General features: G+C 38.4%; 1 protein-coding gene across 1 annotated transcript in view; it reads right to left on the reverse strand.

Moving 5' to 3' along the window:
- Positions 1 to 19,729: 19,729 nt before the first annotated feature.
- COMMD10 (COMM domain containing 10) overlaps positions 19,730 to 27,251 on the reverse strand; it is a 106,971-nt gene continuing 99,449 nt past the window's right edge. Inside the window, exons 6-7 of the mRNA XM_066569560.1 lie at positions 20,912 to 20,971; positions 19,730 to 20,284 (exon numbers count right to left, since the gene is read on the reverse strand). Of these exons, the coding sequence (XP_066425657.1) occupies positions 20,246 to 20,284; positions 20,912 to 20,971 (99 nt within the window). The 3' untranslated portion in view covers positions 19,730 to 20,245. The remainder of the gene's footprint in view (positions 20,285 to 20,911; positions 20,972 to 27,251) is intronic.

Consider the following 27,251-nt stretch of genomic DNA (forward strand, 5'->3'; position numbering starts at 1 on the left):
GTGCACCTATGCTCCCTGGGTCACTCTGCCCCTTTGTGGCTTCCCGGGGGAGATTCTGCCTTGCCTATGCCCAGTTTTTACCTCCTTTGGAGTTTGTACCAGACTTCTGCTAGTTTGGTTGAGGAGGCTGAGTGCATCCATCACAGGTGAATGCTCTGAGTCTGTCAATTTCTCAAATCTGTCTATTTTGTCCATTTGTGCAAATCAATATCAGTGAAACTGAGTAAGCTTCATCCCCTGGGGAGCCAACCCTTTACTGCAGACATTTCCTGGTTCTCAGCTGCCGTGAGGATGAAGCAGCAGGCTGGTTCCATACCTTTCTGAGTGACTGCATTCAAATATTTCCAAATATTTTTAATGTTCCTTTCTTGCTTGTCAAGGTTACATATCCTTGGATAGGGTTTCTATAACAGGTTTCTAACATCCTTTTACATACCCTTAAAATTGCCTGTAATGTTAGAGAGGGCTCTAATTTTGCATAGTTTAAACCAGTCCTATCTGCAGAGCTGTTATATCCTGTGCATCTTGCCTCAAGGCACAGTGTAAATGAAAGTGAAGCTAAGAATAGGGCCTTGTGTCTCAGCTGAGGAGAGAAGCACGTGCCTGCCTAAATAAGGAGAAGTAGGCTATGTTTCTAATAACAAGCAACTTTTTTATTTTTCTTTTTTTAGGAAAAATAAAAGTAAAAAGTATCAACAAATTTGAGCTGATCTATTCTCCTTGCCTCATTCCTAAGCAGATAAATGATATATATAAGAAAAACAGACAGACAGAAAATTCCCAAAAGAGAATCTTGTCTTGTTTAAGATATAATGAATTCAGTCTTCAGAGACCATGAAGTCTGAGAGTTTTTAAGCTCTGTAATGTCAGTTGAATAATTACCTCACAAAATGCATTTGTGTAGGTGAAATCCCTCTGGTTTAGTTGTTTTCCTGCTATGAAATGGAAAGCTGCTAGCCCCTTGGAAAAAAAAAAAAAGCACAGGGAAACCAGAGAACATCAATTTTGTGTAAACATTTCTTTCCACTTGTATTCTTCACCTAAGTTTTGGTGATGAAACACCTTAGAAATAAGGTTTGTCTGTGACACAGACTTCTCTCCCAGTTGCATGTGCAGACAACCAGAGTCAAACATTAAAATAAGAAAAATTAAACATGTTGCTTAACAGCTGAGTGTTAAACATGTCATTAAATGAAAATCTTAGACTAGGTTGAAATACAGACATTTCAGAAAAACACCCTTATCAAGCACTTTTTTTTCATTAAGTTCATTAAAAATAGAGTATTACTTGAATTGCAAAGTGACTGTGACATTAACTTGATTAGTTTTTTTCAGATGTAGAATATTTTACATTTAGGAGATAAAATCTGGCAGCGTGGCCCTGTGGATATGGAACTGGATTAAGAATTAAACTGTTAATTGGCCGGGCAATTGGGCAAAGTACATAATCCCTCTGCATGATTCATATTTCTTTATCTTTAATACAGAGTTTTCATTCACTTCAGCTTTCCCAAAGTGTTTTGATTTACACAGATAAAAGGCTTATATTAATTACTGTAGATGAATACTGAAATGCCATAAAAGCATTGCTTAATGAAATATTGATTTAAAAAATATCAAGTAGGACTAAGTCCTCGCCTTAGATGTTGAGGAAATGTCTGTGAAATGGGGGTCTCAGATCAGTCTCCTCAGAGATGATTCATGGCTCTGAACAGAGGAGCAGACAGGATACTCAGAAGTCCTGAGTTGTTCGTGGAAAAGCCAAGCCCTGGGTCTCCTAAGCGACCATCTTGGATTGCCATTGACAATCCAACCACAGGCACCCAAGATGCCACCACTGCTCACAGCAGGATCCCTGGTAACACCAGTGTCTTCAGGCTCTTTTGTTTCCTAAGGGGAAATGAAACCTAGGGGAGTTGAGGATATAATTTCATCTCTTTCAAAAAGCTTCAAATTGTATGCTCTGTCTCTTTTAGTGGAGAGTGGCCTGGACCTGGAGGAGTGGAGGGAGCATTTAAAGGCTAGTTACTAATGAGGCTGTGTGGAATCAGAGAGACCAGAGACAGAGGGAGGAGGAGGCAGTGGTTTCTGAATTAGGGAATCAAAAGAGAGCTATTTACGCCTATATGTGCAGAGACATTTACAGTAACCCACAAACACCTACAGTTGAATGCACTGTGGGTATTTTAGGTGACAGTGTTATGCTGAAACATTTCAATAATGCAGTCAGAAAGTTTAAATATAAAGGCAAAGTGACAACAGCCTTGTAATTGATGTTTTATCATTAGAAGTGCTTGAGGTTGAAAAGTAATTTGAAGCATCTGAGGGGTGGAAAATCATGTGAGCAGCATGCAATGGGTTAAACTACATAATTTCACCTTTTATCCTCATAGTGATGAACTGTGACACCTTTATTTTTATGTTCCTACACTACTATTATAGTCCTTCTCTGAATTCGGCCCTTTTTTTGTGTTACTACATTTTCCTCTTATGATTCCGCATTTCTGTCCTTCTTTCTTTATGTTATTTCATGTACTGGATAGCACTGAGATAAAACTGACCACAACCATGTTTCCTGAAGCTACAGTGAATGCTGCCTAGAAGTTTATCAATCTAACTAGCTTTTCTTCCCTGCCAGAAAATCACTGGGAGGAGTGGCAAGGGACAGGCATGGCTAACTGAGATCTGAAGCGCTGAGGCTGCATCTGCCAGCACATCACAGGTCACAGAGCCAGTGACTCTGGCAGTGCTGCTCATTCACCAGGAAAAGAGGAGAGACACGTGCAAAGCTGTGCTCTCACCTCTGCCTGCTTCCCAGCCTAGACCTTTGATTTCTGGACTGAAATTTGGCTGCTGGGGAGGCCAATGGCACAGCATGGCTGTTAGCATTTGCACCACACAGGGCTGCAGATGAGCCCCTGGAAACCACCCAGGGCTTTGGGCTGCAGAAAGGCAGGTGAAGCTCTGAGAAACCCCTTACTACTAGACTTCAGTGCAGCCAGGTATTTTATCACAGGTATAATTTTAATTGCATCCATAATCCCACTGAAATCTGTAGGGCCATTCACATCTTTCCATTTAGGCACTTTCTGTAAGTACTTTGCTGAATCTGTCCTGGAAGCTTATAGAATTTTTTTTTAACCATGTGTAGACCTCTTACCCCACAGAATAGTTTGACAAGTTTAGTTAACAACCCGAGCACCACTTAAGTGACCCAGAAGCACAGTTTAAAGCACAGTTGGAGGTCAAGACAGATCAAATAAAGAAAGATAAAACCTCCAATACAGTGAAGCTCTAACCTTGTATCCAAATGCCTATGCCTCAAGTATCCCACCCAGCTTCTTACAGACCCTTGCAGGGGTGAGGTGACATTCAGCAGGAGCCTAAGGTACTGAGGTTGGACACATAATAGCAGAGAGAACAGACTGACACATGAGCAAAAACGAAGAACACATCAAACATGCAGTGAATGTCTGGTCAGCATGCAGAGCCCACCCACAATGTGTTTGAGGGAAGCCTGTGGAAGCTTGTAGTCCCCTGCTCAGGGCATGTGAGCTCTCAGCCCTCTGCAGCTCTGTGCATGGAAGACTAAGAGGAGCCATTCAATACAACAGAAATTACAGAATAAATAATAAATAATAAATACAATAATAAAACCCTCACTGCGTTCACTGGCTCATGGTGTGGGGAGTGGGGAAATCTCTCATTCATCTCATCTGCAGCAAGGCATTTCTGGGATTTTGTTGGTGTCAGTGAGAGAGCTGCAGGCACAGAGACTCAAGGCACACTAACTCATGTATTCTCTCACAATCATCTGTGCCATGTACAAGAGGCACTGACAAAAATAAATCAAACCAAACAGAAAGCAACTTAGGGTTCAGTTTTGCCCTTTTTTTTGGTATCCAGAGTGCAGTCCTCCATCTCTGTCACTGCCCTGTGCCAGCTATTTCCTTGAGTTAGCCTGGTCTGTGATCCTACAACTGCAGACAATACAGAAGCATAAATAAAGAAAGATCTGCACGGAAATAATTTAAAGGGATGATGTAGAAAGAGACTGAGTTCTTATCCAGGGCCTCAGTTTTGGTAGTGATGGTGGCTTTGATGTGGCTTCTTCAGACTCCATGCTAAATTCATCCATCCATCTCATTTTAAAGAGTGGGAGAATTAATCCTGATTTTAGCTCTGTCACTTCAGGGAATGAAGAAGGAAATAGCCCACTAAAATAGATCTGAACTCAACTCATGAGGTGAAAGTCTAACTCTTTATGAGTATCCATTTAGTATCTAGTAAAAGTACAGAATATTCTAGATTGTATCCATCTGATTTTATAGTTCTCTGAACAATGGAGACAAATCTGAAAGCTGGATCTATTAAACTCTTCACATAAAAACAAAAGCTGGGAATCAGCAAAAAAAGGGAAAGTGTGAAAAGTTTCACTTAAATTCCCTTTTTTCCCCCACTGTAACTTCTCTCCCACGATCACTTCAGTGATTCAAATTCTACTCCACCATCTGTTCTGAGAAGAAACAAATGGAATCTGTCTAATTTCTGGAAATTCTGAAACAACCTGAGTAATCTCATTCCAACAAAGAATCCAAGTACAAGTCAGCTTTCTGATCTTTATATTTTACAAGAAAATGCAGCTGAGACTGATCAAAAGAACACTTATAGAACAGAAAACAAACATCCCAACAGTGTAAATATAGACCAAAATATGTATATATAGAGCACTTCATTTCTCTGCCTGATGTACTCATGACCTCAAGTGACAGTGTCTCACTCAAGCTGCCAGAGTGTGTAACGAGTATGAAGGATGTTCACAGCAAAGTTACCGAAGAAAGTTCCCTGAAAACTCTGGATTAAAAGTTAAAAGTGAGTATTGAATCTGTAATCTAACTTGGCAGATTTGAAACCATGTTTTTAACCTTGTCAGCTGCCCATGAGTTACACAGCATGAAAAGCATCCCTTCCCTTTGATGGCCAAGGCAAGAGTACATCATCTTTTCACTGTGATGTTTGGGGACATGACGGATGAGCCTCCTCCATGTTCCTGTTCAATGCTGAGAGGTGGAATTTTACTGACAATGCACATCAGCCCCTCTCCAGGAGAAAGAGTTTTCAAAAAAATAGAATGAGAGGGGGGGGAAAAGCATTTTGGAAGAACTCCTGAACTTTTTCACCTGCATTCCTAATTTAGTTTCTTTCTCCATATTAGGTTTATACAGAGGTAACAGATAAGAGTGAGAAGAAATAGAGCTGTTATTCCTCCTATTAAAGATAAGCATAAGTAGTTATGCAAACACGCTACAGATTGCTGGTTAAACGTACAGTGACTAACTAGATATCACATTTAGGAGTCTTTACTTTCAGACACCACACCTGCTGAACATTGCAGACTTGTCTTACACTGTTCTATGAAACAGGTAACTGCCTTTCAGATTCCCTCTGAGGAAGAGCATGTTCCATCAGCCCAGGCACCTGGAAATAAAGCCTGGTGGAGACTTCAGTCACTTCTGCTGGAGATTTCTCTTTTGCCTTATAGGCGGTTTCTAAGTTGCTGTCTCTTGTGGGCAAAATCTGGCATGCAGATATATAAACACAGCCAGTGGAAGTCTGAAACATCTGAAGGTTTTCTTCTTTAAGTACATTTTAGAGATATACTTAAAAGTCTTCTGACAGCTGACACACACCTTAGTTATTCTTTGCCATATGTATGGTCCAGACAGAAATGATGACAGTGCTAGTTTTGGAAATAATGGGTATAGGAGTCACCTCAAGAGTGAGCTCTGCAGCAGTTCTTAGCATGACATGATCCTGATGAATAGCACCCAGCTGAAGTTTAGCAGTCAGAGCATTTGCTTCTGCCACTTCTCTCCTGGAAGCTTGACAAATAAGTAAGCAGTCTCAGTGCAAACCAGAATTATTTCAGTTCACAGGAGAGTAGTACCCACAGGCCCATTTCAGAATCAGCCTTTTTCTGTCATTGTACAAGTAATCCTATTCGAAAAGTTAAAGAAAGTATAAAAAGTCAGATACAAGTCAGATAAAATCAAGTGCAAATAAAAACTGAATCCTGAATTCCACACAGAATCCTGAATCCTGCATGAGTGACCAGCTATATAAGAAAAGAAAATGGAAATTATTTTGAAATTACTTACAAAGCACTAATAGATGAGGCCAGTAGAGGAGAGGGGGAAGAATACAAACAATTCTTTCAAAGTTTTAAATTAATCATTTCTCACCACTGGTCTCCAAAAATTTGTGATCTTAAACCATTATTTTAACTAAAACAATATTCTTGTTTCAACATCTTACAGACTGCCAAGACTAAGTGAATCCTACATCAACACAGCAGAGGAAACCAGAAAAGGGTTCTTATTACATTACAATAATGAGAAACATCCTCATGGCTCACTGCAGGCCTATTCAGAGCTACTTTCACCTGCTTCTGCTTCTAGCTACTCAACTCTGCTGAGAAGCAAAATATATTATCCTGTAGTGAGTTGATCTTCTGCAGCTACTTCAGCACCCCACCTAGCCTAGGTGTCTCTGCACAACACTGCTTTGACCTGCCTGTGTTCAGTTTTTTATTTTTGCTTGCTGTGGAACTGACATTGGATATCCCTTCCTCAGGAAATCCTATGTGACAGCACCTCACGTTCCCTAATGAGGACAAAACTGGATTCAAAAGACAAAACAAACATTATTAAAAATAGACTCTACATAACAAATCTGGATCTCAACTGAATTTAAGGGCCATAATCTTATTATTCATATTGTAACAATGTAAATTCTTGGACAATTATTTATTTTTACTATCACAATTAGCTACATCTTTAGTATTCAAGGAGGGGTATGATTATAAAACAGAAGTCTTGGGATGTGAGTGCTATTCCTTTCAGACATCCACTCTCCAAAAGCAGTCTGTTTGGTTGATTTCCCTTGAATAGATTATCTATACTAAAAGATGTACCAAAACATACAAACACTTTGTTTCCCTTTCAATTTAGGCTCCATTTTAGCTAATGAGGCAGACAATGAAGCTGTACTTTGAATACCTGGCTTTTATGGATCAAAGAATAAAAACTGCCTGGTATGAGAATTTTATTACCATCAGAGAGTAGATACTCTTCTTCTTTTTTATTTAAATTACTAGACACTACTGTCACATACTGACTTTTTAAGGTTTTCACAATGGGTTAAGATAACTTCACAGATGAAGGCTGGTGGAATTCAAAGAAGCAAATAATTTTTTATCTGCCTCCTGCCTCTGCTGACCATTTAACTTTCTAGACCCAACAGGGGATGTGAGCAAGTACTCCCTCTATTTAAGCTGATGTAATGCCTTTAGAATGGATCTTAACAGGGGCAGTAGACAGGATTCTGTAATAGTTTAGCTCCCTGTCCAATTTATTACCTTTATGTCACCCTCTTAGATATTGCCAGATCCCTGAAACAATACAGTTCTTTTCTCTTCACTTCATATATGTGACACTTGATAAATAATTTGATAGCACTTTGTGGTGAAATGAACTCCACTCAAATAAAATTTCTCAATCCTTCCACCTCTGACCCTGGTCCCAACTCCAAATCAGCAAGAGACCCCAAGGACTAAGGTTATGAATTCATATCAATTTGAAAAGATATAAAAAGCAATTTAGGTGAGCACAAGAAACTATCTGTCCTTCAGAAAAAGACAGAAGCACCAAAGTACTTTCAGACACTCATGAAGCAAAAAAGCTATCCCTCTTGGACCTTGCATCAGAGGGATGCTTCTTGGCTATCTTCAAACTTCACCAGCAAGGCCATATTCTGTAGTTCTATCTGCAAGTTGTGAGTAACCACGTGCCTATAAATTCAAGATTCAGTTTCATCCTTTGACTACATTTCAGGTCTTTGTAAGGAGAGGCAAAAATCTTTGGGACTCAAATGCCATGTCGCTTTGCTTTAGTTCAAGCCGCCTTTGGCCTCTCTTTTATGAAAAACTCCCTGTCACTTTATATCTCTATAAAAGTTTTCACAGGCTGAAGATGTCTCTCAGGAAAAAGGTGAATTAAGAGCTATCTTTATCTTTAGTGGGCAGCGCATTTAAAGCAATTCTTCCTCTATGGATCATCAGTGTAACAGAGCAGTACTAGAGGAATAAGTACAGGCTAACATCTGATGCTTGGGATCCTGCAAAAATAGAACAAACTTCCTAAATATCAGATCAAAGTTAAGAATAAAGGTTGCATAAATAGTAACACCAAAAGCTGGTAAAAAAAGCCCCAAACAAACAGAGAAGAAAAGAAAAAGCTGCACAGAGAAACAAGAACCCACACCACAGAACAAAACAAAAACACAAAAAAGAAAAATGAAGATAGGAAAAAACTCCAGTTATACTGTCTGGATACTAAAAACACCAGATAAGAGAAATACTTGGGTGAATAAAGGAGGATGTACTCACCCACTTCACACTTTCCCCACAAAGCAAGAAAACAGTGCCCAAGAGCTGAGATTAACATGGACCTGAGAAAAAAATCTTTTTTGCATGTTGATCCTTATCTACAACAGAGAACTGGGAAACCAGGAAACTTGGAATACTACCTAGGAATTTAATCCTCAGAGATCTGTCACACTATGTGTTCCTGAAAAATAATTCTGATAGAAAATAAGAACTATCTTTATTAGTCAGTAATGTGAGAACAAGACAAAGCAAAGACACAATAAACTCAGGGTTGGCGCAAAGAATGTACTAAATTATATGCCTTGATGGAGAGAATTTTAGTATCAGAAGCTCTCCATGGGGAAGAACAACAAGTAGGTGTCAGAGAGCAATCTGAGAAATGTTGACTCGGAAGAGGAATTTACCTGCAGAATAAACAGAGGTCTTTAGTAGGGGTTTAAGCAGGAGTCACAGTACTGCAGTCCACGTGGCAGAATAATGCCAGAAGGAGCTGAGCTCCATTGGCTTGCTCAGCTCTCCCCTTTCCAGGGCCGCCAAACCCTAAATCCAGCTCCTGAAGTGGCACCAACAGATTATTTGCCACACAGAATGGAGCAGCATTGACCCTTTGAAACCCAAGCACTACACATATGGTGTAGTGCTTCATTCATCACTACTCATATCGTGAATATGGATATAGGTAGCTATAGGTGAAGTCTGGGGGGGAAAAAAAAAGGAACTGTGAAAAGTGAAGGGGGCAAAGTGGGAAAGAGTTGCTGAAGTGCCCTTAAAAATATATTATAAATGAGTCATCCATTTCCAAATGCCAAAATGACTGTGTCCAAAAAACTCTTCATTAAGTGTCAGATAAACCCTGAGATCACTGAGCTTTTCCAATATTTTCCTAGGAACAAACTGACCATAAAAGTGCTAAATACTTCTGCAAATGGTTAATTCAATACAGATGTATCCCTTTGCAGCAGTACAATGAACCAAGATACGTCTGTGTATGTGGATGTATACAGCCCTGAGTTCACCTGTCTCTGATATTAAGGAAATGGAGGGAAACAAGGAGTGAACAGACTTTGCCTGGATGGCATTCACATCCCAAGGAACACATTCACTTCAAGCTTTGAGTTGTAGGACAGCACCTGATTTTGTAACCTTAGAATACAACTGCACTCAATACATCAAAAATGAGTTTCATATAACCAATCTTCTGCCTTTCTAAGCACAGAAGTGGGATGTGAATTAAGTTGAGAGTTGACATCCTGGTAACAGGTAAGAATAGACAAAATTTGAAATAACTTCTGCAAAACACTTCCATCCAGCCGAGCCACAAAACTACACTCAGTTACACTGGAGAGAACCTCTGGGCTCAGCTCCCACCCAGAGAAGATGTTGCTCCAACTAAGGATTTGCTGAAACTGAGAAAGGCAATAGAAGAGCTGGGCTAACTTAGCATACACAAAAGTGGAATCAAAAGTCTGAATGGAGGCATTTTAGGACTGAAGTGCTGGGGGTGGTGGCAAAGCAACCCTAGGACATGTTTCCCATTAGAAATTGGAGACAAACGGAATGAAAGACAGTTTTAACCTCCTGTATTAATACCTTAAGTGACACGCATCAAGTGCACACATCAAGGGAAACTACTCAGGGGCTAAATCTAACTTTATGCCCTCTGCAGTGACACCAGTAGGTTTGCAAATATGCACAGGGAGCCAGATCAGGGTTCAATAATGCTTGCAAGCACAAAGTGACAATCCAGTTTTGTGGATGTGGACTTTAGATAGTTTTATTTGGCAGCATTTCCAAGGACCTTTATATTTTTTGAGCTCATCCTTTTTGTTGCCTATGTTTCTAAATGCCACTCTTTCTTTCACTTAGAACAACAAATATTTTCAGATTTTAAATGCAAGTATACACAGACCAGGAATATGGTGGTCTGATGAGATGCTATTAGATCCTTTGCAGCCTAGTCCATTAGAATATTTCAATTCACTTCTGTATGCTTTACTTCAGAGTTGTTTGTGTCATAAAACTAAAGATGTCCTTATCATTTGCTGATAAGAAAACCATCAGTCTTACAAGCTGAGCAGCTAGTATTTATGTATACCTTGGTTTTGATCATGAACCATATCTTTTAGCAGGAAATTAAAATCTCCTGTGGAAGAGTATCAAACCCATGCTTACAAAACCCATCAATGGAAAACATAGCTGATGTCTCTTCGGAGGATTTAACTTGACTATGTCACATTAATCACCTCTGAAGTAAAGGAATGACTCATAATTGTTTTCCATTACCTTGTGTTTGCTTTTCCAGCATTGCAAAAATGCATGGGCTAGGACCATGGATCATAAATCTCATCAGACTCATAGACAAGACCCTGAGTGGTTTTTGCCATGCTATGTTTCATGCTGCCCTTTTTCTTCTGATTATAAAAATATGTTTCAAATACTGGTGTTTCTGAAGCATCAACATTTTCAACTTTCTGTACTTTTGAACACAATGCTCCCATCATTCCTTATGGATACTAAAATGAATTTATAAGGCTATTCCACATTGTCTCAGACATTCTCAGACCTATTTACTTCTCAATGAAGGGACTGAAAAGTTGCTGAAGTGCCCCTAAAAATGTATTATAAATGAGTCATCCATTTCCAAATGCCAAAATGACTGTGTCCAAAAAACTGTGTACTCAAATAAACAGACTGTACTTACAGAAAACAGAAAGATTTTCTTGCTAATGCAGCAAAACTTCTGTAGAGTAACAGTTTACACAATCACTTAAAGAAGCAAGGGAAACATTAGTTTTGTAGCAGGACTGATTATCTAATAAAGGTGGATTAGTTACGTGCCCCATGTGTCCAAATATCCAATGATCCTCTCCTCTCCTCTCCTCTCCTCTCCTCTCCTCTCCTCTCCTCTCCTCTCCTCTCCTCTCCTCTCCTCTCCTCTCCTCTCCTCTCCTCTCCTCTCCTCTCCTCTCCTCTCCTCTCCTCTCCTCTCCTCTCCTCTCCTCTCCTCTCCTCTCCTCTCCTCTCCTCTCCTCTCCTCTCCTCTCCTCTCCTTCCTCTCCTTTTTCTTTTCTGTATTTTACTGTTTTCTGATCTTTGCAGTTGTTTAGCTGGTTTATTTCACCACTTCCATGTATCACCAGTAACCTTGGGTGTCACTGTGATGAATAGTGCAATTTTATACAGCATAATCTAATTGTGAATGATTTTTTACTGACTTTAAGATTTGTACTAAGTCCTTCAAAAGTGCACACCAGCAGAGGACTGTTGACAGAAAAATGGCAACTCCTGACCCTTCTTTTGAAAAGTTGACAGAGTACATATATAGCAAATAGGGAAAGAACATGGCAAAACATTAATTTCAACTTAAAGAGTGTAGGGAAAGTTGTGAGCAGAACCAGTTAGCTCAGTGAACTAAGCTAAAATCAGTAAAAAATAGAATACATCAGCAAAGAGGTCAAAGAAGAAGCTGAGTTTGGAGGAAGGTTTTCACAAAAACCAAAGGAGAACCAGAATTCCAGTTCATGATTCATGGGATGCATAATTTTTATTACTGGGGCTTATAACTGTCCTCAGAGATCATGTTCATGAAATCTGATGGATTAAAAACTAGAGACTACAGATAGGTATCTGCATTTTTCAGATAATGTGCTGTTAACATGATGCATAACAGTGAGATTTCAGCTAACTTGTAGCTGGGGAGAGGGATGGACAATCATTCCATGTATAATAAGCTAATCTAAATCTATGAAAATTAACTTTTTTTTTCTTTTTTTTCCCCTCCAAGCAGGCTCTTCCTAGAAGACAAAGTCTTTTACAAGCTGGCACAGTAGTGTTTTCCTGTTCTTCTTCATCCTTATGTCAGTATACCAGGGGGACTACTGCTGCACTGTATTCCCAGACTGGGTAAAAAATCAGCTTTTAAATACAGGAGAAATATAAGCAGAAAGGGAGAAATAAGGAGAAAAGATTATGCAAAGAAATCTGTAGCATCTTTGACTGGTCAACAAGTCATCAGAATTCTTCTGTAAAGATATGTGCGTACATATATATGTGTATACATGTATATACACACACACACACACACATATATTGTTAGTCAAGAGGTACAGTAGATCTTCATACAAGTGATAAGAAGATCCCTTGTATCTTTTTATACAAGAGATATGGTTACTTTATCTGGAGGCTAACAGAACTCTCAAGGGCTGAATTTTCAAGGACTAATATCTTGGCTGCAGAAGTGGGCTAATGTGGCAGGTGAATGCTCTGTCTGATTTGAAACCACCTCTATCACTTGACTGAAGATACTTATGATATGGGGCTACTCTGGCAAGTAAAAAGTGCAGTCATGTCTGCAGCCTGGGTTTGATTTAGGCAGGGCTATGAAACGCAGAATAAGGTACCAAGTTCATGCTTTGTGACCTTGCACACTGGAATAAGGTTGATTAATAGGAGATTTCCTTTCTTCCAACATGCTGAAATCATTATACCACAGGGGTACGACCTCTTGCTCAGATAATTTTACACATTCATATTCAGGCCCATCTGAAAGGAACTCAAGGGTAGATTTTATTCATCTAACATAGTAGTTAAAGCATGAACTTTGCTCTAGGCAGCAGAATAAGCTCCACCTTTGGCTTCTCTTTCATATTGAGTATTTCAACTAAATATTAATTTAAAACTTCTCTGTTTTCAGACAGAAGGTGGATCTTAAAACTTATCAACTTCAGTGCTGAGAGAGACACTCACCCACCCAAAACCTTGTCCATCAACCCTAGCAAACACAGCTCATTCAGACAGAAAGACACTAAAATTACTTGAAATACTTTGCATTCCCATTTGGGTGCTGGGTGCTGTTTGCAGAAGCAGTTAAGAGCAGTACTGCCCAGTAGTGCAGGAGGTAATTCAGGACCTTGTATCTTCTGTCCTGACATACAGAAGAGCACCCAGACTGTCCTTCTTCTGACTACAGACACAAAGGAATCAATCAGTAGGCTGCCAAACAGATTTTAATGGGTAGATGCAGGGGTGACATTTGACAGGATATGAGGAGAGGCAGCTCAGTTGCAGGAGGACATTAAAAGCACTCAAAGTCACTTACTGGGTGCTGCAATGAGGATTACACACAGTCTGCGCTGCCCCAAGCAAGACCTGAGAAAACTTCTCACTTCAAGCATCCTCAGTGACATACTATGTTCTCCTGCTTAAAGGAGACTCTGCTTTGCTTGTTTGTGTCCTTTTTGCCTCTTTATATCTATTTTAACTAGGCCAGCTTTTTTATTATATCTAGTATCAGATTACCTAAGAAATTGGGATCACTGCCATTCATCCTGTCAGACAGCGAGTGAACACAGCTCCGAAGGTATCAGTTCACACTTATATATTTTTTTCTACATTTATCTGATGCACTTCACTTCTGTTGCCCTAAATCCGATTCCAAGGATATTTTAGCTTGCTGTGATTCATAAGGATGATGTGGGGAAACAAGTAGGCAGTTTTATTCAAGTAGGCAGTTTGGCTGCAAAGAAAAAATTTTATCATCGATTAGTTGAACATAGATTTTGTTCCAGAAATGGCCAAATAGTGAATAATACCCCTGAAATGGAATATCCTGAAAGGCTGGTCTTGTTTGACTTCTCTTTTCATACAGATCTTTTCTGGACCTTTCTCAAAGTGAGTTTCAAATTTGGGGTGATGATAAAACCTCAACAAAAGCTTGTAGGTAGGATACTACCTGGAACTGTACTGAACACTAGCCTGAGAGAAGAGTAGGGATCCTCTTGGGAGGAGAGATGAAGCAAGAGAAAGATCCTCTTCTGTTCTTGAGGCCTGTGGTGCCTCTCTCCAGGCTGTGTATGAGCTAGAAGTAGCAAGAATTTGCTAGGAATTAGAAGAGAAGAAGATGGTGGAGATCTACCATCACAAGGCATAGCTCCTGACAGAGGTATCAGGGAATCATCTTATGTGCAAAGCAGTACTCCTCCCTTACAGGGAAGAGACCTGGGCAGAACTGCAGCTTGCATGAAGAAAACATTCTCATCCCTTTCAAAATAAAGAGCTAAGCTAACAACACGTACTCTGACTTAAGTTTTTTTCCAATGCAGTCAGCATCTCTGACCTTTTCCTGATGCACTATTATCCAGGAAAGAGGTAGCAACCACTCAACTAACAGGCAATTTGAGGTGAAAACAAAGGAAAAGCCTGAACTGCCCCACAGGGATCAACAGGGAGGAATACAACGAACAGGAGACATGGTCCTTTCCTCAGTCCCTGGGCTTCACTGACCTCACTGAGATTCATTCTCTGCTGCCAGCAAGGATACTGGCTATGACAAACACTTTGAATTAGAAACAAAAACAAGAAAGCAGTATTTAAAATGCTACTACATAATTAACTGCATAATTTCTTAAATCAGACTGTTTTTTTCTTTTTTAACAAAGAAACATTTCTTAACCCTGGAAGCAGAAAAACAGGAAAGTGCATGACAGAAAAAGCACAGTGTTCTCATGCTGTCCATGAAATACACTTTATTGAAGAGCTGAAACCATGGATGGGAACTAAATGAAAAAAAGGTGGCTCACCTGTATGTGGAGCTCTTCATATTAACCCTGGTGGGATGATCCTTCCAACACAGTGAGGAATCTTGTTAGCACCGTCCAGGGAGTGCTGCTTCCTCCTCCCTTCTCTTATCATGAATCGCCAGAGGGTGAATTCCAAAACAGCTCATCTGCCACTTCAGTGTGTCCAGTGCCAGAACTAGTACTCCACAGCTCCCTGTGCCGGCCTCTGTGGATCTGCACAGCCATCTCAGAGGCAGGTGCTACATGCATTCACATTTTCTTGAATGTATGTCTTCTATTACCATAAAGGGGCAATTAATGTTTAATACTGATGACAAGAAGTTAAAAGTGCTCTAAAAATGTAATAATCTTATTAGAACAGCTGGTCAAGACAGTTATGCTTCCAGCATGTGTAGGACTACAAATTGCCTTCCTATGATTTCAATAATCAGAGAAAAACATTGGACAACCATGAAATATATTTTGACCTCAATAGAAAAAAAGACTACTCCTCTAAGTGAGAGGGGCAAGTGCTTCCTGGATGCATAGCTGAACACAGATGAACACTATCTGATTTGTAACAGACCAGTAGTTTTTATCTCTTCAGAAACAAAATAATGAGGGGATGAAGGGATGGTCTAAACACTTTATTTCAGTTAAAATCACAGCATATAATTTGGTCTGATCAATAATTAAGGAGGCCAAGGGAAGATCCAACAAAACTGATTAATTTCTATTGAAATTAGAAATCAACTTATGCAATTGCAGATAAAAATATCTTACTAGTTTATCTTAATGAGACACCATCAATAGCGTACCAGTCAGCAGCAATGTGGTTCACACACCTACTCAAAATCACTGTTATTCATATCTACTCCATAGAAAAGGAACTTCCACACAGTAGTTCAAAATGTTACTCATTTTCATTGGTCAAATAAGCTACTAAAGCTTATAACACAAAGTGCCATGATACTTATTCACTGGTCAGCAGACATTACTAAGCTTTGTCATTATTTTACCATAATGTATTATGGAAAAGAGAGAATTCATAATCTTTGAAGATATGATATGCCAGTGAAGCCAAGCAATGAAATGTTACTGATGATGCTGGAATCAAGAATATGAGAATATGAACAAGTGTGAAGGGGAGCTTATGCTATTTTATAACAATAACCACTTTTCTTCCTTTGACCATGGTTAAGAATTTTAGCATGTCCGTAAATTCTTCATGCTCTGAAAGAACAAGACTTCAGAGCCCTTAAAATCAGACTGTAGAAATGAAGCTGCAGGTCATTACTCAAAATTTATGGGTCAGCAAACCCAGAAATTAAAGGAGAATTTGAAAGCCTCCTCTGGAGTGCCAAAATAGGTTTCGCAGTTAGTCAAAATTTGAGACAGCAAAGGTATATTTGTCTAACTATGTATTTTACGTCAACAAAAATAAATGCAAAAATTTACAGACATTTTGTATTTGCTTAAAAAACAGGAATTACATCTCCGAGCTTGAACTGGACAAAGATAATCTAATGCATTTGTACTCAACAAGCATTAACATGCTGTTAGTGTTGGTTCTTCTCAGTGATGTACAGGTGGTTGCTCTTTACCAGTAATTTGGTGCTTTTGAGGCAGTTTGAGAACTGGCTTTCTCTTAGGTCCAGAACTCCAAATCTTCACGTCAAAATATTATTGATGCTTGTTACACCTGAATCAAAAGATTTCCTTCTTTTGCCAACAGTCCATTTGAGGCAGATTTTGACATTATAGTTTTGGAAGAAGCACAGTCACAGAAAATACTGTCTTTAATGTCTGAACAAAGATGAATCAAATGTTTTTTAAATGCACTGGAAGATCTGAAATAAGATTTAGTAATTCTTACTCATTCCAATTTCCAGTTTTAGAGTTCAATAAATCTCTGCAAATATCTTCTTCAACACTATGTGAAGCCTTGGTAATTTCAAATCTGGATCATGTCCAAGAGATATTACAGGCCAGTATGCTAGGATCCTGAAAATGGAAAAAGCATCCCTTTTGTTTTCTGCAATAAAAAATTTCAAAATTCTTCTCGGGGCTATTCAAAATAGCCCTGAGATTCAAGTGTTCTGTTTTTCACCAGTACCCATAACCACAGCTTGAACACCTCCAGAATGCACACTTCTGTCTAGGCTCTCACACCAGCCTGGTGTGGTCATTCTGTGTAGTCTACATGCCACCTTCTTCCCAGAAGTGTTTTTCTTTCTGCCACCCCTAAGGCACTGGTTGAGTCCCTGCTTCAGGCAGATCTACCCACGCATGACCCCGTCTGGGCCAGTGCTTGTTTTTCCTCTTGTTCACTGACACCTGTGTGACACCAGGACTCTATACAAACCAAGCAGAGACAGCTTCTCTCAGGAGAAGAATAACCTTCCCCTCTCCAGGTTCACTCACACCCAGGCAGAAGCAACCAGGATAACAGCCTTCTTTTCTGCAAGACCTAACAAAACCCCCAAAGTCTTCTGCTCTTTCTCAGTTAGCCAATTTTCTCTCCTTAGTCAGTAGCACTTACATTTAAGTGGCAACGTTCTTCTCTAAGATGGTACAGGTTATGTCCTTGGTCCGCAACAATATACAACCCCAAAGCTTCCCATTTTATACAGAAAAGTCTTTTTAAACTAAATGTTTATTTCTCAGCAGTTCCTGACTAAAGGCAACCACTGTACTTCTTACAATAAAGCTTTTGACACCAAGAATTCGGTACAGTTAGTAAAAAATAAAAGGCGGACACTGTAAAGAAATTGTAAATCTTTTCAATCATCTGCAAACAAGGAAAAACATTAAATGTATTTTACTAAATTATTGCAGTCATAGGCTTTTTCATCCCTTTCAACATAGTTTTATAATTTTTTTAAATATTTACTATTAAAGCTAGATTTCAAATCTGTATTTCATTATCCCATACTTTGATCTTGGTCAGCTTTGCACCAAGGTTGGCACTTCTGGGTTAGTTTGAAATACTAGATGCAGTTATACAACTGGCTAATTTCTATAGCTAATTCTGGTTTACTCTGATTCCCCTACTCTCACTCTACTATAAGGTTATTTCCCCCTCTGCTTAATATTTTCCTTTGTATATATACTTCTGTCATCTTTTCCAATGTTTCTGCTCTCTTCCTGGTATTTTCCAACCCCCAAATTCCATCCTTGGGAATATCCATTTCTCTACTTTCTCCTTCATTTCTCTTGTGCCCCATTTCTTCTGACCCTGACTTCTTTTTCTAAGATATGCCTGCTGATTTGTCCACGGCTCTTGCTCTCCAAACTAGTCCAGCCTTCACGTCCTCCTCCAGGATTCATCAAACACTGCCTACATTCACAAAGATAACTTAAACCCCTCACACAACTGCCTTAGTATGTCCTGTATCCACACAGGAAGGTCTGAACTTGCTTTAGACCTGATTTCCAGAACATAAGCTCTGAAAACTCAGTGAAAAGGCTCAAGAGCAGTGTTCTTGCACAAAGCATACTGTGCCACAGGACTGGTAGAGAAGATATGTCATGCAGAAAGGGGTTCCCTCAGCTGCACTAACTACAAAGTACTGCTACTGTCAGCAAGCAGCGGGAATGGTGGGGATGTGTCCAGCTGCAGACATGCACCAGTCTATGCATGGGTGAGATGAGTAAGCTGTCAAGCTCTTGATGAACAACCAGACCTAGGAGGTGACGTCTGTATCTCCAGACAATATGGCACGTGTACCAGGGGCTTATGACAAGACATGATTTTGGCAGCCAGCCTCACAAGCTATAGTGGATAGCTGAGGGTATTCTGTTGGGCAGTGGTGACTCGCTTCTTCCAGGTGACTTTCTTCCTTTTCTACAGTAACAGTGTTACTGTACCAGAGGAGTAAAGTATCATTTGGCACTTCCTTAAAGAGCTAAGGACCATGGTAAGTGTGTGTTTTCTTTCCAGTACCCTTTACTCACACATAGGCTGTTATCATCTGAATCTAATAATTTTCAGCTCAGACAGCTTGTGCAAACCTCACAGTATTCTAGAGTTGACAGCACAATCCCTAACAACAAAGCAACAAAAAGGCACAAAAAAGCAACAAAGCAGGAAATCTGGAACAGGAGGACCGAAACTATTCAGGAGAAACCAGCTATTCAAAACATACATTTTGGTTATAATTATACCTACAGTCATGAGTAAAGAAGGAAACTGTCTGGTTGGGTATTAACCATCCCTGATGTAGGGAAGAAAAAAAATTTAAATTTCTGAACAGGCAAATTTCCTCTCACCTTCTATAAGCCCAGACCCCAGAGTCATATACAAACTGTCAACAAACAAGAACTAAGATGACTTTCACCTTTCTCCTGCTGCTCATGAATCATCTGGAACTAATAGGTGAAAGTATGACTAAGTCGGCCTTTAATCACCATCCTTCAATTTTTCCTGTTCAATGTAAAAATACTGGTGGTAAAAAGAGCATGAGGAAGGATCAACATAGCTTTCAGAAATCTTTCAGATCATTTCAGTATTTTTTTGTTTTATACTCTGAGATTTCTCCTCTCAATTATACATCACACTTCTTAGATTCGTTAGTGGGCATGCAGTGCTAAGAAGCCATGTTTATTTTCAGTGCCAAGAGTAAACACTGAAATCAGAGATATTGTTGATTATTTCAAAGGAAAAAAAACCCACCAAAATAAAATAGAATAAAGATAGTGAAATGAAATTTGACTAGCCCCAAAATAAACTTTCAAAATTCTGAATTTATTTTGACAAATCTGCAAGAAGCATTATCAATTGTGTGAATATTATTTAAAAAGGATAGAGATTGTATCAGCTGTGTACTTTCTTATAACTTCTACATGTATGTCTACAAAAAAGGGTTTTTTTCCTGGTCTCTCACTAACATGCAAATTTCTACCAGAATCAAGTAACACACAGAATGAAAAAAGTATTTCTGAAGCAGGGTAGCATTCTTTGGGGAGGTGGGGGGGGAGGGTCTGGGCAAGGTGTTTTCCCACTGTAAGTAAAGAAGGCATTTTCCACAGCTGCTAAGCAAATAAGAGAAAGTCCATTAGAATCTTCAGACCCTTGACAAAGACTCTTGGCTTATGGTACTGGTCTGAAAAGCAGATAAGCCATATCATTTTATTAGAAGCAACCTGCTGAACCCTTCAGGAAATGCAGCTTGGCAATCTATCTTCAATTCAAAATAATGAGGTGGCAGGAGCATGATGGAGAAATAAGTCTTCAAAAACATCACGTAAGGGAATCCAGCTGTGCTTGTATAGTTTCCAGCTATTTAAAGGAAAGAAAAAGAGAGGAAAAAACCTCCACTCATAAAGGGTTGTTTAGAAACATGCAAACAGAAATAACCAATATCTTCAACTATGCATACCAAATATATTTGCATACCAATATAAAAATCCTGTACTCATGAATATTTGTTTTTACATGAAGCTATTAGAATTCATTGCTGCAGTTTAAATATTCAAATTTTAAAGAAACAGTTGACTAAATACTACCTCTTTAGCATGCACAGATGTTTTCCTCTGAATTTCCAATGCATAATAACAAGGCAAAAAAATAGAGTTCATTTTGACTGGATTACGAGCCTAGCATCTTGACTGAAGATGTAACATGAAGATGCTGTTTCCAGAGAGATCCCCACTGTCAATCATCAGCTACTGCTCCTGAACTAACCGCCAGGTATGCTTACAGTGACCCAAGCCCTGCCTATTCCAAAGGTGAATGCACAGGCTCTTCTTGAAAATGGTTTATGTGATCAAAGGAATTCAACAGCCTTAATTTAAAGTTGGATCCCTTCTTTCCAGTTTTATTCTATTTAATTCATATAGGCAACACTTCCTGCTGAGCAGCATAAGGTGTTTACAAAGAAACTATAATATTGTAAAATCTACAGACCTTGTTGTAGAACTCAAATAGCTCCTGATGGCTAAATTCTACAAACACCTTCTTCAGGTTCTGTAAAGAAGAAAGAAAAAACAAATATAAAAAAATTAAGGATTAAGCATACTTCTTTTCTCTCTTTTCTTTTCTCTTTTCTCTTTTCTTTTTTCTTTTCTTTTCTCTTTTATTTTTTCTTTTCTTTCTCTTTTCTCTTTTCAACATTAACTCTAGTAAATGAGAATATGAGATTAAGCTATATGAAAGATAACCATTAGTTTCCTTCTATTCACTACAATGTTCCTCATACATGTATATTTCATTTAAGCAAAGAATTCAAATCTATCGGTATATCTATTCTTCTCCTGTGAAGAACAGTAACAAAATAATCTATGTAAAGAATTTAATTACCTTATTTTTAAGTCAGACTAAAATGAAAGATTACATTCATCTTTCTCAGCAGTCCATCTAAGATCTGGTAAATACCTTTCAGAGTGACAAAGTCAGTAGTGTATTTGATTGAACTGGCACAGCTATTAACGTACTGCACAGGCACAGAGCTGATACTTCCATTCATTAATCTAATAGTTCCAATCTTAGCATGCTGACACTGCTATAGGCATCCATGCAGATTCAGCCAAAGTTAACAATTAACACAATGGCTTCAAAGCAGTGCTTAAGCACTTAAAAAACCCACAAAATAACACAACTGATGAAAACTGCTGTAGATAAAACAGATGGTGGTAATAATCCTCTGCATGAATGTGCTGATGTCTGTGAAGATGGGGGTTAAATTAAAACTTCTGTCCTGCTTAACTTGCTTGGAGCCTGATACCTTCAATCACACTGCAGATCCATCCACACAGTTCCTAGCCTTATTCCTTCTACTTCACTCTGTGACTTTATTTATTTAAAAGTAAATTTCTATTTCTGCAGATTCTCTTTGTTTTTCTTAGACTTTTCAAGGGTTAGAGGCATTCCTGAGGATAAAAGCTGCACTACCATGAACAATAATGAGGCTCTGTGAAAGCTGAATCTCTGGATTCACAAAATACTCACAAAATATTATCAGCTGAAATAACGTATACACACCACATTTCTTTAACTGGTAGCAACTTCATGTACCACTTGGGTCAATAGAAAAACACTTGCTTATCCACTCAGCTTAAATGAGCAAGGACACTTTTGCATACAGACAAGGAGGAGGGCCAGATTCTGTGTACTCAAAGCAATGTAAGTCTCAAGTTATGCCAAATAATGTCACTGAATTTGGCGCACCAAATGCACAAGACCAGTAGAAGCCCTGGGAACACAGTATAGGTACTGCCTGTTGCCTGCTCCTCAAAAGGAGCTGTAAGAGACACAGGAAAGAGATAAAATAACTGGGGCCAGCCTGTCTGGTGCAATTCCTCCTTCTCACTCCGCAGAAAGAAAGATCCCTTCCAACAATTTCAGGATGGCTACAAAAGCCTAGAAAAGGACCAGTAATTTGCATGAGAGACCAATCTTCCCCCTCTGGGAAGGAACAATGCAATACTGTGAATCGTATGGTGAATACAAAATAAAACTACCAGGACAGCAGTTTTCTTTGCCATGACTCCAGCTGATCCTCCCTCCAAAGAGCATAATGCCATGACAGGGGAAGTAAAAGCATTTTTAAAGGCTTTCTAACAGCTAAGAAACAAAAAAAAGAAAGCAAACAAGGGTTTTTTCAGAAGAGAAAGCGGGTAGAGGAAAGAAGAAAGATACATTAATAGCAAAGGCATCCACCATTTCAGCTGGGATGTTTGCTTGCTGTTTGCCTTCCTAGAAGGATTTTGGCGACTGAATGGAAGAAATCAGAACTGCAAAGATGAGGTTCAGCAAAAGGAAGATATTTTGTATATTTTAAGTTTACCAGTCACAATTAATAGCTAGGATCATTTCCTGAATGATTTCTGGAAGTCTGCTGCATTTTGATGTCATAGTTTTGCAATGCCACCAGAGAGGGGCAGAGAAAGACTTCTGACCATTAGATCTCATTTCTCCAATCTCCGTGTCTCATTCAAGATGAGCGTCTTCTGGTACTTCTTCAGATCAGCAAGCACAATCAATTCTTCTCTCTCTCACTGCTTGTCTTTCATATTTTCTACCTACATTAGTTACTGTTAGTTAGAAGATAAAGTATGCAAGTGAAAAAAAGTGCAGACCTTTTAATTCAGATACTCTTTACACTTTATTAAAAAAACCCACTCTGCTTTATGAAAAGGATGAGATCTCTCTTCCCATAATTATTTAATAGTCATACTCTGATAACTAGGACAAAATGTATGTTGGATTGTGTTAGGCAAATGTCTGTGGAGATCTAAAAGAAAGCATGCTACGCCAGGCATGTTTCTGATCTGGGGTGGGAGCAGGAGTGTCAACGGGAGAGAGGTGTAACAATCTTGTATGAAATATGTTGTTTATCTGTACTTAATCATCTGCTAAAACACATTTGTTTGTATGTGTAAAAACCTGGCACATCTACTACACCACTTCAACAGAGAGTGGTGTACAGAAAAACCATGCACATGTATGGCACCAGTTAAAAATGTTATATTACTATATCAAATTTTTCACTAGCACGAGTCCGCTAAGGATGGTGACAAATTATCATTATGTCGTCAGGAGTTGCTATACAAATTACAAAAATGTTGTATCATAACTAGATCCCTACAAAAAACCCCTACCCAGGTGCCTGATGGCCACCCATTTTTAGCTGAGATATCCAATATTTACTTATTTGCTTTATTCTGTGTGAATATAAACAAGTGCAATTAAAACTGTGCACCACAAGACTAGGTTACCACCCAGTTCTTCAATTACTCAGTAAAATTGTCTTAAAAATTACTGTATAGATAGATTATTGCTAAACCCCCCAGAACAGGCAAATTCCTAATATACTTAATGGAATTTTACTCAGATAAGCATACAAAATTACAAACCCCAATAATATTTCAACTGTAGTTAAAACACAGGATGAAAAAAATCGCTTTCAGCTTACCTACTTAATTAAATGTCACTGTGTGCAGACAAAGCCTCGACCTATTTATGAAAAGTACAGCTAAGCTGACTTCTTTTATCTGCACATACAAGTTTTCAGATGCTGCCTCTGATCTAGTATGCTTTTCCCAGATGTAAATAAGAAAACAGCAATTTGCTGGATGTCTAACTTCTTCTTTTTATCAAGTGTATCATTCTTTCTTCCTCTTTCCCTATAAATATCTTCCCATCCTTCACCTTCACACTACTCTCCCCCTCTTTTCTGGCATCTCATTTTCTCTTTCTTTTTATCATCTTCATGTGAAAGAAAACTATTTTGAGCAACCAGAAAACCAAACTGAATTTATTCCCATTGTCACACCTTGTCAATCCAACAGTTTTTCTAATTACATCCCAAATTTTTCTGCTGTGCCAGTGTTAACTCCTAGCTCCTGCTTTTAAGAATTTTAGGCTTGAGTGTGACAGTTTCATAGCATCAGATAAACATGGCTGAACATGATATTCTTATGACGACAAAGAAATCTCTAAAGTACCAAACATTCATTCTTTGGGCTGCTTTGAAAACAAGGAGATAGGCTTTTTGTCTGACACAATATCCATGAAGGGTGGCAGGGACTGCACTGGAGCAGTATGTTCAGTAAGTGTAGCTAAAGAGTATGTGCAGCACATTAGCTAAATAAAGTTGCTCTTCAGTGTGTTCATCTACTGTAAAACATGACAAAGCACTGCATTTACTACTGGAAAGGTATGTGTGAATTGCAAGTGTCACCAAGAAAAATCTTTACATCATTCTGAATTCACTGCAAGGAATATGGTAATAAGCTTTCTGAAATGTGTGGTTTAACATGTTTGGACATAAATCACTAGTGAATGTATTTTAAGTGTAAAAATTAGATTTTAGTGCCATTTTGCCTTCATATATCTAGATGAAATCTGATTTAATTCCACCTCTTCTGTCACCCCAGGGTTGTATCAATTTACAACTCAGAGCCTCCTGAGAACCGTGAAATTCTAATAAGCTTAACTGATTAGGGTTGTTTTCTCCCCTTAAGTATCTTCTCACTTACTGTCTGCTATTATTTAAAAAACATAATGTCTTCATGAGTCTCTAAAACCAAATTTCCTTTCCAGGTGGAAGGGGGGCAAGAAAGAGAAAAGAGAAATGAGAAGAAAATTAAGATAAAACCTTTGTATTCCCAGTGAATATTAATATGTTATTCTAACCAAAACAGCCATTCTGAATGTCTGGCTAATTCTACAAAAGAGCCACAGTCTTTAAATATATACTTAGCTTACAACCACCACCAAACAGGCAATTTTTTAGCTGAACATGATCATCAGCATAAAATGATGAAGATAAAAAAAAACAGGAAATGTAAGAGTCTCCAACTTCCCATTATCTTGGCTAACTATTTTAATCATTAATACCTTCTTGCTGCAAAACATTTCTGTGGAAACCAAGCAAAAGCTGTCTCCTTAAAATACTTCAGAAAGCAGAGGCAAATTTCAGTTTATAAAAAAAGGATTGGGTTTTGCTTTTAGGGGATTGGCTAGTTTTTTGGTTGGTTGTTTGGTTTTACAGTGGGGATGTTTATGTGTTTGTAGTGGTTTGTTGGGTGTTTTTAATACAGTCATCTAGATATTCATAATGTGCTACTGAAAAAAGCCTTTTTACTAATGATAGAGTTTTGCAACCTTACATACTACACAGTGATTCCACACTTTTAAGTCCCCAGCCCCATGTGTAAGCATAAAATAGTGCACTAGAAGCTATAAATTAAAGCTAAACCTCTGGTTTAAAGCTATCTTGAATACAAAACCACTGATATTACTGTTCTCAACTGCAAAGCTACAACTACTTCAATGGTGTTGAAAAATAAATGCCAAGTATTTTGAAGCAAATGGAGAGATAAGCTGAATTATATAATATATTTATAAACTAAATGTCTGCTGATAATGATAATGTTATGTGGCTGAGCACGTGTAGAAAATAGAGTATATTCAGCAAAGCCTTTTAATAGCAACTAAGTGAAATAACATACATCCCAGTCTTCATATTCTAATATTACCTTTAATACTATCTTGAGCCACATCTCCATTAGGTTTGAGAGAAGAATATATTCACATTTGCTATCCATTCTCCAATCTATTCCTATTAGAGATCCTTAAAATCTGAGATATAACAGAATTATATGGATAACTAAGCTAATCAGTGCATGGACAAATTAAGACTCATTCCTAAACAGACCTCAGTTGATTCTTAGTAGCCTGCATTTCCCTCTGGACCTATCAATTTTTGTGCTACATTAATTCACACTTCCTTTAAACTTGCTTGGATCCCGGAGAACTGTGCATTCACCTAGGCACTTAGAACTTTTTCTACTTATATCTCACAGAATTTATCAAAATGTTTCTGCGGCTTAGTCAGGAAGATCGATTTTAAGAAGAGCATATGTATTAAAACAGATCAGCATTTCTTAGAAGCACACCTGTTTGTTAACTCTCTGCATATAAGAGACAGTAATTAAAACTTCTTCATATTCTTACAGCTGTATATGAATGTAATTCAGCTCAGGGATTCAGCAAAACACTGGGAGTTAGATACAGACTAATATATTCCTAATTAAACTTCTTTCACATCATCAAAAATGTAACCTTCAAACTTCATTCTTTTTCAAAGCTTATCTCCATTTGCAATACCAAATCACTATTTTTGTAGAGAAAAAAATCATGTTTTATTACCGAATTACATGCATTTCAAGTTTCAGTGTGTAACTGTTATAAAATGTAAGATACTAACCCACGCTTCCTGACCAACATAGTAACATCTAGTTCATAAATATACTGCATTTTACCTTTCTAAGTTGCATTTCTTTTTCATATAAGCTTAAGAAACTCAAATTCCCTGTGGATTCAGGGAGATCAAGACCTGTATCATACTAAAGATGTCTTTCCCTCTCTTTGCAACCTATATGCAAGCATCCTAACAAAATCCTGTGTTGATTCCTGAGATCTAACCAATGTGTTACTGGAATTTATGGAGATACATACAGATAAATCTTGAATCTTACTCCAGCAGATTCAGGATCATTTAAGCATGCTTGCATGGAAGATGGCAAGAATGAATTTATTGTCCAATCTGGTAATAAAGCAACAGATTCTGCAGGCATTTGAAGACCTACAGAAGACCTGACATATTCCCAAACTGCAGTAAGAATTGTCAGTCACTACCATTTTCATTACTCCTGTTCCTCTCCATCCTTACAAAAATACCCATTGCTGGCTGAATGAACTGATGCAAAACTATAGACAGGAAATGGGACAGAACTCCTAA

The sequence above is a fragment of the Molothrus aeneus genome, chromosome Z (assembly GCF_037042795.1).
Source record: "Molothrus aeneus isolate 106 chromosome Z, BPBGC_Maene_1.0, whole genome shotgun sequence".
Lineage (NCBI taxonomy): Eukaryota > Metazoa > Chordata > Aves > Passeriformes > Icteridae > Molothrus > Molothrus aeneus.